Source organism: Phaethon lepturus, unplaced genomic scaffold (genome assembly GCF_000687285.1).
Source record: "Phaethon lepturus isolate BGI_N335 unplaced genomic scaffold, ASM68728v1 scaffold25554, whole genome shotgun sequence".
NCBI lineage: Eukaryota > Metazoa > Chordata > Aves > Phaethontiformes > Phaethontidae > Phaethon > Phaethon lepturus.
In genome coordinates, this window is record NW_010532933.1 from 7,584 (window position 1) to 24,028 (window position 16,445).

At 45.0% G+C, this 16,445-nt stretch overlaps 1 protein-coding gene across 1 annotated transcript in view; it reads left to right on the forward strand.

Moving 5' to 3' along the window:
- CDK12 (cyclin-dependent kinase 12) overlaps nt 1-16,445 on the forward strand; it is a gene marked incomplete at its 3' end in the record, with an annotated part of 27,113 nt that overhangs the window by 7,455 nt on the left and 3,213 nt on the right. The window contains exons 2-13 of the mRNA XM_010285028.1: nt 1-713; nt 4,688-4,864; nt 6,425-6,564; nt 7,225-7,395; nt 8,164-8,353; nt 9,158-9,214; nt 9,774-9,875; nt 11,262-11,339; nt 11,828-11,944; nt 12,556-12,687; nt 13,477-13,691; nt 15,470-15,925. The exon at nt 1-713 is cut by the window's left edge and continues 190 nt beyond it. Coding sequence (XP_010283330.1) covers nt 1-713; nt 4,688-4,864; nt 6,425-6,564; nt 7,225-7,395; nt 8,164-8,353; nt 9,158-9,214; nt 9,774-9,875; nt 11,262-11,339; nt 11,828-11,944; nt 12,556-12,687; nt 13,477-13,691; nt 15,470-15,925 — 2,548 coding nt within the window. The remainder of the gene's footprint in view (nt 714-4,687; nt 4,865-6,424; nt 6,565-7,224; nt 7,396-8,163; nt 8,354-9,157; nt 9,215-9,773; nt 9,876-11,261; nt 11,340-11,827; nt 11,945-12,555; nt 12,688-13,476; nt 13,692-15,469; nt 15,926-16,445) is intronic.

A 16,445-nucleotide genomic window follows, 5' to 3' on the forward strand; every position in this document is an offset into this window, starting at 1 on the left:
GCAGCAGCAGCAGCTGCGGCCAAGGTGGATGGGAAGGAGGCAAAGGGCTCACCTGTTTTCCTGTCTAGAAAGGAGAACAGCCTAGCTGAACTTAAGGAGTCTGGAACAGAATCTAAAAAGGTCGTCAAAACTGTTAAATCTGAAAAATCATCTTCAGATACAGAATTAGTTAATTTACTGTGTACAAATGCAGAGACTAAAGCCCCTGCAGAGACAACAAAAGTCAAGGCAGAGGAGAACTCTGAGAGGAAACATCCTGTTCCAGTTAGAGATTCAAAGCAGATGGGAACAAAAGACTTGAAGCCTGTAGCAGTGGTAGAGGACCTCCTATCTCCAAAAGAGACAGACGCAGCAGAGAAGGAGATTCCACCCCCACTACCTTCAATAAAATCACCTCCTCCGCCTCTGCCGACAACCACACCACCACCTCCAACTCCACCATTGCCACCTTTGCCTCCATCACCTGCTGTTCCACCTTTGCCGCCATCCCAACTGACTCCCGTTCCGGTCCCTACTTCAGCCCCAACGTCTTTGCCATCTTCTTCCCACCCAAGGACGTCTACTTTATCCTCTCAGGTGAACTCTCAGTCCTCTGTCCAAGTCGCTACAAAAACACAAGTGTCTGTGACGGCTGCTATCCCACACCTGAAAACTTCAACATTGCCTCCGCTTCCGCTCCCCCCTATTTTAGTTGGGGAAGATGACTTGGATAGGTAAGGTCATGCAAGAGCATCCTGTTTGCATTTAAAAGCAAAACATTAAAATAAACAGATTCTTTTGGTTAGTTTGATAGTTACTAGCTTATCCTGCAGAGTACACTGAGGACAATGCCGCAGGTATAAATGCACTATTGCATGGCCATTCCTGATTTTGGCCTTGTCAGGATTATGTGGAAAGTTTTATGACCCTGTGCAGGTAGTTACATCTTATCTTGGTGAGAAAGAGAGGTTTGGCTGCTGTTTTCATGCCGGTTGGTGAAGGCTTCACATTGCTCTTTGTTCATATTTATTACAGTAATGAAACATGGATCAGGAATTATGCACCCCTTTGTCTTGCAGCCATTCGCACAGGCTTATTTTGAAATTGCTTTTTTGTTTAATTCCTCCAAAACCTGTGCATAAGTAACAGGAAGGTGCTTAACAATTCCAACACAAACCAGAGCTATTTCTGCTCCAGATTCCTCGAACATGCAGGCCATGGCTGCATGTAAAAAATGGCATTAGTTTAACTTGCGTATCGTCTTAATTACTGAATAATTAATACTATCTTTATTGCTTAAGGAGTAGGTATTGGTTGTCTGAAAAAGAGTTTGAAAATGAGTGAAACTACACCTGCTTCAACTTTCTGTTTCCTATCATTTTTAATCAAAACAAGCAGACGTAATTCTGTCCTGTAATTGTAGCTCTCACTGCTCTGGGTCTTGGCTGGTGATGGTCTTGTGCTTCTTATATGAACTTGTCTGAAGAGCCTTACTGTGGGGTTATTTTTGGTGTGGAGGAAGAAGAGAATGGAACAGAATATCCAAAATGGAGGTGGAGAAGAAGAAAAACAAACTATTTTTTCCCCTTTTTCTAGCTGTTAATATGTTGTAGTACTGTTAATGTAAGGTCATCGCTGTTTGGGTATTTTTCCTACTTTATCGGCTTAGCCTGTAGTTCCCTAACAAGTTCTGTGTCTTTCCAGCTGTCGCTAAAGATGTACTAGGTGTCTCATTGGTTAGTAAAGCGTGTTTTTTAATGAATAGTGTGTTACGTGATAGTTACGACTTGATATAATTACCCTGTGGTTTAAGTGAACACAGTATCTTACATATTCTGATTCATTTAATTGATTTTCATGGTATGTCCTGGTATCTATGTCAATTAGGATAATGTTGTCACTGCGATCAACATAGAAGTTAGACTTCTGCATGTTTATGTTGCCCTTCCTAAGCTTTGTAATGTTGTTCAGCGATTATCTATTTAGCTTAAATATATTTGTCACAAGCAGTAGCTTTTAACAGGTTGCAGGTTTTTCCCAATTCAAATGCCAGTCTAAGCAAGATTCTGCTGCTGTGATCCTTTATTTCCAAACACAGAAATTTTGCTGCAAATACCGTGTTTTATTTTTTTAGCCACTCACACCTAGAGCTCTTTTTCTTTTTTTTTAACCACCCAGATGCGGCTTAGTTTTGTAAAAGTTTTATCTCTGCCATCACTATGCGCTTAGGAGTGTGGGCAAAAATACAGCTGGTTGCTAAGCTTAGTAAATGGATTTACAGTGACTTTTTCCCAATAAAAGGATGGGAAATCCTGCTTCGTTTTGCTGAGTCTAGTGACAGTTGCGTATGGCACTGACTGTGTACAGAAGCACACTCTTAACTGACTTTGTATTTGTGAACAAAACTTTTCTTAGACAGACTTTTGCTTCCATATGCTGAGACTGGGAGAACACTCCAGCTCTGAGACTGTGGTAAGCGTAGGATTTGGAAACGCATTTTGAAGCGCCCAAGTACAAAACACCTCGTTCAGTTGGAGACTCTTTAACCTTTCTCAATGCCGAGCTCTCAAGATTTGCCATCTGTCTGTAATGCTTTTAGACTTCACAGCGGTCAAGGTGCACTGTGGGTCGCTTCGCCTAGCAGGAGGAGAGGAAAGGCTGTTTAAAAGCAAATGTTAGAAACTTTGTAGGTGTTTGTTGTTGCACTCAGAAGTTGCATGGCTTGCATAGGTTCCTGGGAACATCTGGCTGACTGTTCACAGCGCTAACATAGTTGAAAATGCAGACCTGGCTGATCGCGTTCCTGCTATTTTAGGGGAGGGGAAGAAGGGAGGTAGCTTCTAGGAGTCTTTGTTAGGTGGTTGGCGTTTGCACTTTGTCACTTTTTTTGCTTGGGCAACTCTGAAGGGTCTGTTTGGCTTCCTCGCTTTGAAAGAAACGCTTGGTGAAACGCCCAAACCTTCTGGGGGTAACTGAAGTTGCAGTAACCATCTAGTAGCACTAGTGCTACTATGCAACTAGGTTAACTAAGCAGCTGTAGGTAACTAAGCACGGATAACAGCGTGTCAGCGAGAAAACGGTAGCTATTTGGTGCATCTCCCGGGAGGCTGGGCACCTGCAGGTTAAACCTACGAACACACCTTCGCCCTTCCCAGGAAAGTCTTGCAAAGAAGTTGGCTTTTGATGTGTGTCTAGAAAAAGGCTGAATCTTTTTGACAGGGTCAAAAGGCCCAAGCTTAGCATATATATTAGGTATTTAAATACTATCAGGAGCAAATTAATTGCCAATTAGAAGTGGATTAAACACAAAGCCGAATAAACAACCGCTTTTTTTGTTACGGTGAACATTCAATCTGTAAGAACTGGACATTAGATCAGTGCTTCAAATACACGTATGAAAGCTGTAAAGAAAGCAAAACCTAGTTGAGCTGCTCTGCTGGAACAAAGTCTCTTGCCTTCTACACGTGGTTGTAGGCCCTGGCTGTCTAGATCCTGCTTTGAAGAACCTCTTCTGAGGTTTAACATGGATTCTGCCTTGAAGTGATTATTCTGCGCATTAAGAACTTGCAGTTTATGGGGAGCGGGCTTCAGCCCATACAGCTCTCCTGCTTCTGGTGTTTCTAGGATGTGTACCACTGGTAGTAGTGCCCATCGGTGGATGCTTTCCTCCAGAGGTCTGGGCTGGCGTGGTGTGCAAATAGCTCCACAGCTGCCTGGTGACTTCTTAGCAGTGGGATAAGATTGCTCCCCCGTCTCTTACAGAAGATGACCCAGCTCAGTGCCAGAATAGTATCCTTCTTCGTCTTGCTTGTTTCTTGACTATATTTCACAAGATATTTTTGTGCAGATTAGGCAGTGTCTAATAGAAAAATTGGGAAAATGACCTACTTCCACCACTTCATTTATGCGGAGTTCTCTGCTGGAACGTTAGACCTGGTGATGCTGACAAAGAGCAAACCTCTTGCTGGCTGCCCTAAAAATGAACCTCGGAAGGTTGTTCGTACCTCTTAATCTTCCCCCCACGCCTCGGTGAAGGGGAGATTTGCATGGAGCAGAATTCCTGATTATTCAGACATAGGAATTTTCCCTCCTGCATACATGAGAGAGAAATTACGTTCTGCTTATATGAGACTTTTGCCAGTCTAAACCAAGCTTCTGATGCCATGGGTAATTTGATATATATTTTTTTTTAAAGTCAACTTTTGGTTTCTCAGCAATATTCACAAGTTAGAGCTACATTTCAGTCCTTGCTAAGAAGTTAGAAGTTACTTAAGTAGAGAGATTTAATTCTAGGTTCGTATTTATAGCGGTCCTTAACAAGTCATGTATTTAATTTCACTACAATAAATTGAGTAAATAGAGGAAGTAAGGGTCAGAAAGTGGGTGCTGGCTGATAACCTGAACTGTCTTACAGGAAAATCAGAATAACTACTTACTTGTGCAAATTGAGCAAGTTCTAGTTGCAGAGCGCTGTGTGTTTATTTGAGGACAGTGGCTCAAACCTAACACTTTTCTCTCCTGATGTATTATCATTGTAAAATTTAAGGCTGTTTGGTTTTATACTTGGCTATGCCAATTTTGGCACTTAAACTTGGGCTCCTAACTTTATGTTCTCAAATAGAGAGCTGTTGTCCTACAGTAGGCTTTTTTGTTTGTTAATTGGCTGTTAAGTCTGACTTCTGTATTGTATTAACTTTTCGGAGTTTAGTCCAAAAGAGATTCTTCCTCCAAAACCTGTGAAGAAAGATAGAGAGCAGAGACCACGACACTTACTCACGGACCTCCCGCTCCCTCCAGAGCTCCCTGGAGGGGATCCGTCTCCTCCTGACTCCCCGGAACCAAAGGCAGCCACACCACCTCAGCAACCGTTCAAAAAGAGACCAAAGTAAGGCTGGCTTGCTTTTTTTTTTTTTGTAGCTTTTTTGAGTTGTTAGGTTTTCTGTTTCTTCACACAGATGACAGTCTAGGTTTCCGAAGCTTTAGGTTTCAGTGTATACTGCAGCACTCCTAGCAGAGGTGACTGCATGCCCTGTGCTCCGTGTGGAGACAGCACTGTTGAAAGTGCAGTCATTTTTGAAATTGAACCTGGCAGCTGCTTTGCCAGCTCTCAGCAGCCTCCCCACCATTTACTGGATGGGGAGAACACTTCATGTGCACTTACTTGTAAAACTTTAGCCAGATTTAGTTCAGTTTTATAAATTCTTTTGTCCCCAGACTTGTTTGAGTGCTGTCTTTATTGAGGGAAGTGAAATGTGGAGAAAACAAGTTCATATTTCTGTGTTTTCTTATGGTATATCAACTGTTTCCTGTGGGTTGTTTCATATTTGCATCACTCACAGCTGAAGGCCACTTCCCCATCTATTTGAGAATTAACAGTACAGCAGCTTGGGAAGAAGGCAGTGTAAATAGTGTACCAAATGGAGACTACGGTTCAGGCTCTCTGCTGAAGCTGTGATGGATTCCGTTGTCTTCTGCTTTGACCCTTTCAATGGTAGAAATGGCTGGAGTGTGCCGTACTCAATCTCCAGCCACATCTACCCTGAAAGCACTCTCATCTTTTGATTTAGCCTGTAGCCTGCAGGCCAAAGAAACTTCCTGACGAGTGTCCCTATATAAAGCTCATGGTGCTTCTAGGAATTGGTTATTCCAAATAGGAGACAACCACCTTTTCTTCATGCACAACTGAAGTATTGGTGATGTTGCAAGGCATATACAACTTCCCCTGATGATAAAATTTATGCAGTTGTCAAGGGAGCAAGCTCTCTTGGCCTTTTGTGCACAGAGTGCTAGCTACACTTTCTTTTAACTAAAAATCAAATGTCCAGTGTTTCTGCAAAAGATTCCAAATGTTGTTTTTTATCCTACTGTAGTATAATTCTTTGGTATTTTTTTTAGATAAAGATACTGGTTTGGTTCTCCTTCAAGCTACTCTCATTATATACTTTTAACTGAAATCTTTGTAGAAATCTGTGTAGCTAACTGTGTGCCCCAGGTAGGCTAGAGCAAAAAGGTTCTGCTACCTCAACGTCTGTGGAAATGAGGTGGCATAATATCCATTTTGCTTGTCTTCCCCACTCTTCACACTCCTCAGTTCCCCAGGAGGAACAGTGTATTGCTCATTAGCCGTATGCAGCTGGTAAATGCATAAGTGAAGTGAAAAGATCTGATAGTGAGACTGTTCTGCTGGCACACTTTAGTATCTGAAGGAAATAGAAGGCTAATATTCCTGTATGGCAGTGCCTGTACCTGGAGTAGTTGAGATTATATCGCATAATTCATTAAACTCTACTGAACACTTGGTTGCTAGGAGTGTAAAGACAGAGTGCCTGAGCTTTGCTTTTTGTTTTTAGGTTACAGCTTAACACAGTCAAGCGGGCATTTGGTTGTGGGATGGCGGGTGAGGTGGTGTACTTGGGTGTCTTAACAGTCCTCTTCCCTCTTCCAGAATCTGTTGCCCTCGGTATGGGGAAAGGAGACAGACGGAAAGCGACTGGGGGAAGCGTTGCGTGGACAAGTTTGATATCATCGGGATTATTGGAGAAGGGACATATGGACAGGTGTACAAAGCCAAGGACAAGGATACAGGTAAGGATGCCAAGTGGCTTCAGATTGACTCCACTTCTTTAGGCCTTGTTACTGTAGGTGTGCTTAAAACCCATGCCAGCGTTAGCGGTGTTGCCAGTTAACGATGAGTACCTGTAGAACTAGAAACGGCTCCAGCCCTTGAATAAGCATTTACATCAGATGATTTCAAAATGGGCAAAAGAAGAAAAGCTCTGCAATCCAGGTGACTGTGAGTTAGTGCCCAGCTGCCCTCTCTGCTGGTGAAATCGTGTGCGCTGTGTGTACCATTTGACACTTGGTCAGATGGTTGTGGTAGATATAGCTATGGCAGCCATAGGTGCCAGCTGAATCCCTGCTTTTTAAATGTGCCTTTGTCAGACTTTGTTGTAGCAGAGCTTGTGAAAGGGACTAGAGTGGTTTTCAGGGTAAATTTAAGTTCAACTGTGTGACTTTCCTCTGAAGCAGATTAGGAGGAGCACTGGTGTCATCTGTCTTGAGTTCTTGGTGTGATAACTTATGTCAGAGTGATGTAACAAAAATTAGTGGGGTGGTAACTGAAGCTGACTCTGCTATTTCTTGGTGGACGTTGGCTGTGCTCATAGCTGCTTTCAGCTTCTCCAAACCCACAGAGTTGTTAGCGGTGATGTGTGCGGAGGCTTAGACTCTGGCTTGTTCTGGCAGGTGAATTGGTGGCTCTCAAGAAGGTGCGACTGGACAACGAAAAGGAAGGCTTCCCCATCACGGCCATCCGTGAGATCAAAATACTTCGGCAGCTGATCCACCGCAGTGTTGTTAACATGAAGGAAATTGTCACAGACAAACAAGATGCACTGGATTTCAAGAAGGACAAAGGTAGTAGTTGCTGCAGGGTGTGGTTTCGATTAGCCAAAGAGGTGATGCAACCTCTTTGCAAACCCTTCCATGTGTTTTTTCTTAGTGTAAAGCCAGAAATCTAAACCCTGATGTAGATTTTCTTTTTTGCATTCCTCCTTGGTATATAGTTCCAGCAAGTTTGGCCTCTGGATTTGGCCTTACATCAAAGGATAGATTCCAGTTAAAATGAGTTGTCGCACTACAGAGCAGAGGTAGACACGGTCTTAAAAGGATGCATTGCATTCCTGTAGTGTCACAGAAGAGCAGTCTTGGCGGGGGGGAAACCTTTACATGGTCACTTTTAACACTGACTAGTAGCAACAAACTCACTAACAATGTGAAAATTATCTGTCCTCTGTCACTGTGGAAGAAGGCTGTTCTAGCTTTTGTCTGGGGCCTTCTCTTCCATGGGAGAGAAAGGAACGAAACGGATAGGCAAACGTGACCAGGATTTCAAAGGATTTATTTTGGGCGTGTATTTCAATTTCAGATATCAGCTTGATGCATTGGAGGGGCTACTTAGTTGCTTTGAAGTTTGTTTTTTTTTTCTACCCTTGGAGGGGGGGAATCTCCTAGGATGCCCAGTAAGCCCTAAATATCACAAGACTGCGTTAGGGAAAATGCCAACAGAACACATTCAACAGTGCACAAAAAAAGACTATTTCAGCATCTGAGTCTACTTTCATTCCTCCTTTTTCTTTGTCTCTCCTCTCTCGTCTTAAATCGTTTCTCTCTTTATTATACCAGGTGCCTTTTACCTTGTGTTTGAGTACATGGACCATGATCTAATGGGGCTGCTAGAATCTGGCTTGGTACACTTCTCAGAGGACCATATCAAGTCTTTCATGAAACAGTTAATGGAGGGTCTGGATTATTGTCACAAAAAGAATTTCCTTCATCGCGATATTAAGTGCTCCAACATCTTATTGAACAACAGGTAACCTGGGAGTAGATACAACCCTGCGTGTTTCCACCAGTGGTGTGATGGGTGGTTGCAATTAAGCAGTGGCTTTCCTGGGTGCTGCTGCGGGCTGAGAAAGCAGCTCCTGCTGTGAGGGTGTAACTAACAGCCCTAACAACCTTCTACTTAACTTGCTGGTGGTAGCAGTCTCTCCATGTGAGGCACTCTGCTCACCGTTTTGCAGCTCCTTACAGATAACTTTCTTTCATGTTGACTTGAAGTAAATGGATCTCTGTGTACACTTGGTCTCCATGGTACTTTGGCAAAAATACTGTTTATTGAAAGTGCTTGTATGCAGAGAAACCATTGACGGTTAAGGTAGGAAGTAGCAGTTCTCCGTGAACGCGCTCTCCTCGCTAGATAGCAATGTTTGGCAGTAATGTAGATTGTCACAGAGTACATAACAATTATTCATTTTCTGTTAATTCTCAAGTCTGTATCTGGATACCCATAAGAAAACTTTGAGCCTGTGGAATAATCCTGTGCACAATTGCATCCACATGTCTGGATATCCATCTAAAAATTTTCTCTGGGACATTGGTCTGTTTGGAAGGGTTTGTGATAAGAGATGAGACTGAATTATTGCCTTCCCTCCCACCCTGTTTCTTTAAAGTATTAAATAGGATTTGGAAAATTAAGACTGGTATATCCAAAAGTAATGACTGCAAACATCACTTTGTAAGGCCTTTCTATGACATGGGGGGATTTCCTTATGTTTTTCTGCTTGCAGCACGTGAGCCTAGCTGTGATTCAAACCAGTGACTGTTTTTTGTCTTTCAGTGGGCAAATCAAACTTGCAGATTTTGGACTCGCCCGACTCTACAGCTCGGAGGAGAGGTGAGGCATAGCGGCATGGAGGAAGGGGGAAATGGCTTGTATAGGTGGAATGAGCTCCTTTCTTCCAAATGAAGGGGCTATGTGGATATTAAGAAATCCTGGCATTGCCAGAGAAATTATTTCCAGTGTAAGTGGCAGAACACATCTCCAGCTGTTGGAGAAATGTAATCCTGGCTGGTGTTAATAGCCTTCCATTAGACAAACCAGATGATAAGGACCAAAACATTTTCTTTGCTTGCCATGGACCTGCCATGGACCACGTTTTGCTCCGAGATCAGTCACTGTTCGGTCATGGTAGCCTGCTGCTGCCTGTTGCGGGTCAGGATTTTTCTGTCTTGAGTGCTCACAGGCTGCTGCCTAGTGCACGCAGGCAGACTTGTAAAATCTGTGATACCTCATCAGCTTTATTTGACTCAGGCAGGTGCTATGAAAGTCTAGACACTTGAAAGCCCACTGCTTCTGCTTACATGCCTACTTCTGCAGTTTGGAAGCAATAATTACAGTTTGTAAGGGGTTTGTGGCTCTTGTTGTCAATTTACATTTGCATCTTGCATTCCAGCCGTCCGTACACAAATAAAGTCATAACATTATGGTATCGACCTCCCGAATTGCTGCTAGGTGAGGAGCGTTACACACCGGCCATAGATGTGTGGAGCTGTGGGTAAGTGCCTGGTTTGTAGCTCCTGTCCTGTTTGGGCTGTGAATGTCAGGATGTGAATAGAATAGTTCTAATGGAAGGTAGTCTTTGATCTGTGCTCATTTCTGAAACTATATCATTCCAGCTAGGCAGAGACTGTTGTGATAGTGTAGGAATACTTTCAAAATTCTGTGCTTTGAGGAGATAGGTGTGTGTCACCTAACTAAAGCTATATCATTTAGTAAAAACTCCTAGAACGAGACTTTTCTTGGTATTGATGTGTGAGAGCATAAAAGGTATCCTTGCTATTTAAAAACCAAACCAACCACCCTTTGCTAGTGATGTACCACTAAGATCAGAAGGGGTGACAAGCTTCCTCTGTGCTGGCCATAGCTTCAGAGTATGGCTTTAGTGACCGAATAGAGAAGTTTTCTGTAACCTCTTCAGATTGCTCTGTTTGTCACCTCATTTTTTCAGCTAAATCCAGAAAACCTTTTAAAGTAGAAATTTCAGGTTTTTAATAGTGTAGGGAGCCTCATGAACAGGAGGAATCTGGGCAGTTCAGCCACAAAGATAAAACATTTTCCAAGTGATTCAGAACCAGTGACTCGAGGATTCAGCATTCAGAAGTGGGGATGGATTTCCTGAAGCGTGTACTTCCTGTTGTGGTATTCACAGGTAAACTTTCAGCAGAGCTTAGTGTACAAACAACAAAGGCTTGTACAAATCAGGCCGTGCTAATTACTTCGGGAAACTCCGGCCACGAGGTCCCATTGCTGTTCAGTGTCCTGTGCCAAATGAGTGGGGTTAGCCCAGTGCCAGCGGGCAGGTGCCTGTATCAGACCACGGCTATATTGGGCACTGATGGTCACTTCTGTTGGAAGGCTTAAGGGTAGATGTTAAGGACTGAACAAGTCAGAGTTATCCCCTCCCTCCTTCTCTGCTTTCCCTTCCAGCTGTACAAATGTTGTGTGTGCGTACAAACGTTGTGCGTACAAGGCTATATCCTGTGCTTGGCAATGACAAACAGTACGTTACTAGCAGCTGAGGATAATTTGGGCCAGCAGATATCCCTCAGTAAAGCTGAAAAGATAAATAGGCTGAATCTGGAGGAAAATGAGATGCCTGGCTGTTTTCCTTGTCATGCTATTGACACATCCTTCTTTCCCTGCAAAGACTTAAAGCGTGAAGCCTGTGACGTGTTAACCAGCCTACTAGTGAGTGTTATTTCCCAGCTGCATATAGAATTGGTGACTCTGTACACATAGGTTAGTTTGTCAGTTCTCAACTACAAGCCCTGATGCAAATAACTCTCCTCGGGCAAACCTGCTTCTGAATAGAAACGCTGCAGTGTTCAAACGATCATCCCAAGGGTTTGCTGTCGTGACCTCTTGCTTTTCCTCTTTCCAGCTGTATCCTCGGGGAACTGTTTACAAAGAAGCCTATTTTTCAAGCCAATCTGGAACTGGCTCAGCTTGAATTAATCAGGTAAAGCATTGCACATGCATGCCTATGAGAAGAGGCACTGCAGAAACTGCTCATGCACATAGTCTCTGTGTTATAAGAGTCCTCTTTCTCTAATCTGCCTGCAAAATAGGACCAGCAAATGACTGTAACTGCAAATGTGAGTAGTTAGACGTTTAGGTGTCCGTGCCTACCATCAAGTGCATGGCTGCTAATGTACGCACCCTCAGTAAACTTTGCTGTTAGTTGCGTGCAAAAATCATGAACCTAAATTACATCTTGCACCGAAAATTCATTGTGTTGGATGGTTGGTAAACAGGTACACGTTTTTCCTCTTCCTGATACATCCTTTCTAACCTGAGGGTTATCTAATCTTTGTTGAAGTGTGCCCAGACCTAGGTTATTGATATAGTAAGTTGCATAGAAAGGAAATGTTTTCACTCAGGTTGGTGACTCTTCTCTTCCTAGCTGCCTTTCACCTGCTGATTGTACTCTGCTTTTCTCGTTCTCAGCCGGCTCTGTGGGAGCCCCTGTCCAGCGGTGTGGCCAGATGTCATCAAGTTGCCCTACTTCAACACTATGAAACCGAAGAAGCAATACCGAAGGCGCCTGCGTGAGGAGTTCTCCTTGTGAGTTTTGTCAGAAGAGAGGATAAGTGGCTGCGTGGGGGTTATGGCCTTCTGTTACATTGTGCGACTCATCTGCTGTCCTTTGGCTCTAGTCTACCTGGCAGGATAAAGCAGTACTTCCCCTTCTTGCCTTCTGCTGCCCTCTCCAGGAGGGCTTCTCCCATCTGGGGAAGGCTGGAACAGGGTCACTGTCCCCTTTCTAAATATCTGATCTGCCACAGGTGCCTCCCAGAGGGGTTCCCTGCCTCTGGACCCTTGTGACACTTCTAGCTAGGGTCTGCACCTGGAAAGCACACTTGACAGTATGGCATTCTCGCAGTGCCGAGGCTGTCCGACTTCAGAGAAGTGCTGTCTGGGAGGGGATTGTAATTGTGTGATAATCTTGTGGGATTTGTAGCAGAATTGCTCTTCATAAATGGTAAAAATTAGACTGAAGATATCACGTATCTGATGTCTCTTCTTGTTGATGTCTTTGAGCTGCTGCATCACGTAACAATAAATTTTGACTGCATGGATTTCTCTTAGGCCTGAGGTGTCTCTCTGAAAGTGAGCTTCTCCCCTTGTTCGGAACAACCCCTTAACTCCAGCCCTATTTCTAACTCTCTACGCAGCATTCCTTCGTCTGCTCTCGACCTGCTGGACCACATGCTGACGCTAGACCCTGGCAAGCGCTGCACAGCAGAACAGGCCCTGCAGAGTGACTTCCTTAAGGATGTTGACCTCAGCAAAATGGCACCTCCAGAGTAAGTTCCAGCTGGCGTCCTCCACTGCAGTGGGCTCCTGGCTAAGGAGCTTTGGGAAGGAGCCACTGGCTTGGCCTTGAGGTTTTTTTCAGTCAGAATTAAGTTGTTATTTCTGGGTTCTTTTCTTGACTCTGCCCTTGCATTTTGTTGTATGGCTGAGCGAATAGTTCTTCTCATGCTGTTGGTTTTCTGCCTGATAACAGGCTGGTTTTCTAAAGTTCAGTTTAATGCTTGTAAGGTGCTCTAAAACTCTGTTGGAAGATACACAAGAGTAACGTGTAACACATCCCTGTCCTCTGTGCCGTGGAGGACTGGCCAGGCCTCGTTTATGCTGCTTGTTAATTGAATAGGAGAGTGGCGGCTGAGCTGTCCGCTGCAGCTCTTTTCTCTGACTCCAATCAAGCAGATTATAAACTCCGCTCTAGCTGCTTTGCAGGCAGATATGGTGGTAGTTTTTGAGATTCCTGTTTCCTTCCAAGTTAAAGGCAGCGCTTTCTTAAAGCCACCAGACTCTCAAAGCTTGGCAGACTTGCATTACTTGGGGCTTGTGTGCATTGTAGCTAACCCAGTCCATTCAGGGGTGAGACCCCCATGCAAATGAAATTATTTACGTGCAGTTATGCTGCCTTTCCTGGTTCTAGGACTTGTCCCTTCTTGGTTTAATAGTATGGTTGCAGTCAGAGGAACGTCTGTGCTTCTCTTACGGCCCTAAAAACGTTCTGTGGTCTTTGAGAATTAAATGGGTTTTCTCGCCATGTTCCTTAACTGCTAAGTATTGTTCTCTTCCAGCCTTCCCCACTGGCAGGATTGCCACGAGCTGTGGAGCAAGAAACGCCGACGGCAGCGGCAAAGCGGGATTGCAGTAGAGGAGCCACCGTTATCAAAAGTTTCTCGGAAAGAAACTACCTCTGTTACAAGCACAGACACTGTCAAAAACAACAGCAGTCCTGTGCACCCGCAGCCTGCCCAGATCAAAACAGAGTCTGGGACTGGAGATGCAGTAGGTCAGTGCCCAGTCTGGTCTGTAGAAGGCTCCTCCTGATATGTTACCTCCGTGTTGTCTCTGGTCTAGGGGTGGGAGGCTTATGTCTATTGTCAAGCCAGTCTGGTTCTTTCACCTCTACTACAGAAACGGCATTTCAGACTCTTCCTGTCCTGATTATTATTTTTCTATCTTTTCTTTTTGTCTCTGCTGTGAAAACTAGTGGCTGCAGAGCATTCTGTCTGGTCTTCAGAAGTCACTCACTGATAAGCTGACTGTGAATTTGTTCTGTGAGTTATTATTGGTTCCAAAGCATGCTTTCATGGAGAATAATGAAAGGAATCATTGAGTCACTTCGGCCAGCAAAGTAACAGATAATAGGCTGGAAGGTACAGCTATGTAAAGAGTCTGAAATATAGTTGATCAAACTATGTAAAGATTAGGCATGGGGTGTAACAGACTAGTGGCTGGTGGGCAAAAGAGTACTTTATTGCACTTTGCCTGTTGCAGGAAAGATCACTTGGTCATAAAGACTTGTGGGATCAGGACTTGGGCACTGTTTCCAAAACTAATCAACCTTCCACTGTCTAAAACATGGTCGGAGGGGAGGTATTTTGATTCCTGGGAATGTAGAGATATACAAGGCTGCCTAGACCGTGCTGATTGTTCTGTAGAAGCCTTATAAAAACCCAGATATGGGCTAAAGCTTCCTTTGTGTCAAATGTTGTACTGACAAGTAACAAGGAAGACAGTTCTTGCTCCAGGGAATGCACAATCCATGTGTTCAATGAAACATGGCAGATGGACAAAAGGTGGTGGTTGGATTTAACAAACAGCTGAGAAGAGCGAGTGTCACGTTCTTAGTTGCCTACCAGCAAGAGGAGCTTAATTTTAAGCTTCTAAAACCAAACCTTTGCACCCTTCTTCCCAAAAAGTTTGACTTACAAAGTCGGCGTGAAGGGACACCCTTGTCACTTGTCACTCAGGAGGCTCTGCTCCAGCATGCTGCAAAGGGAGGTGGTGCCTCTCAAGGGTTGTATTTTAGACTAACCTGGATACTTGCAGGTCAGGACAGTGTCCTCTGTGAACCCAGGCCAGCTTTCAGCAAGGAATTGCCTTCTGCTTGACCTAATTTCCTTTGCCGCGTTAGTGGAACACACCCTTCCGCCATCCCAAACAGCAGCTTAGCTCCATCCCGGGAAACCTGCTTTCCAGCACAGGAGGGAGTGCTTTCGATCCACAGAGTGCTGCAGGGACCTTGGGAGGGGCTGAGCTGCTGTCAGACTTGCTCTGATTACCGCTGAAGCGGGCTAAGGATTTCCATCTTCATCGCGCATCCTTGCACTTGCTGCTCTAGCTGGTGGTGTAGCTGCTCGCCAGCTCGGTGGCTAGGATGCCCTCGGTCAGCTAACCGAGGAACGGGGAGGTTTGCCTCAGCTGAGCTGATCTGAAGCAGCAGCCATGCGTGCAGCCTTGTTGGTAGATTGGAGGGGGCAGTGAAGCAGCTTCCCTCCATGGCTGACGGAGCGGTACCCAGCCGTGGGTGAGTGCAGTGTGTGCGCAGTACCACGGGGTGCTGCTGCAGCGCTGTTCAGAGCTGGTCGCGGTCTGGAGGGGGCAAACTGGTGGTGGAAATGTGAGCAAACTATCCTGGCACCCTCCTCCTGGAGCCTCCGTGCCTTCCCCCGGCCCAGGGGTATGGAGAAGAGGTGTTTATTGGTATGTGCGGCATCGCGATTACAAACCGATGCGATGTAGCTTTGCCTAACGTTCCTGTGATGCTTCTTGTGTTTCCTGCAGGCCTTGGAGAAATCACCCAGCAGCTGAATCAGAGCGAACTAGCTGTTTTACTGAACTTGCTGCAGAGCCAGACTGATCTGAGTGTCCCACAGATGGCCCAGCTGTTGAATGTACACTCTAACCCAGAGATGCAGCAACAGCTGGAGGCTCTCAACCAGTCCATCAACGCTCTGACAGAAGCCACAACTCAGCAGCACGAGTCTCAGGCGGCGGCGGCAGCAGCAGCAGAGGAAGCCATAGAAGAGCCACCCGCGGAGGCCCAGCTACCGGAGGAGCAGGCGACTCCAGAAACAGCCAGCGCTCAGGGAGATATGCAGAACGTGCTGGCCGTTCTGCTGAGTCAGCTGATGAAGAGCCAGGAGCCCGTTATAACCCTGGAGGAGAGCAACGGGGAGAAGAGCAGTGAGCAACGGGGGCCAAGGAAAACCCCTACAATGCATCCGGAGGAAAGTACAGGTAAATAATCACGACCGTTGCTTGTGCACCTTGGATGCCACGCACTTGTTTGAACAATTAAAGTATTCCATAGGAGTGCCTCTGGTTTAACTGCGGCCAGGAGGAACCGAGACATTTGAGCCTTGTGACAGGGTGTGGGTGGGAGGAGGAAGGGTGCTGGGTGCCAGAATGTGGTCGAGTCTCAGATCTCAAGACTGTGAAAGACGCTGACCCACTCCCTGCAGTAAGTGCTGGACTGCTCAGGAGGTTTTAACAACTACAAAACACCAAAACACAAAAATATACTTACTACTCCGCTTCGCATCTCCAAAGCATGTAAAATCCATTAGTGTTCCACTGTGAATGGCTCCGTGAAGATTAAAAGTTTTGTGTCTTTTCCAAAAAAAATGAAAGGGAAACTTGGAGGGTCAGTTCTTCCTCTAATACCCCTAGTAATCAGTTTACACAGTCAGGTAGGGTTTTTTGCACAGGACGTTGGATCTCTGCAGATTTTCCCATCTTATTGTTTGTCCCGGCTCTC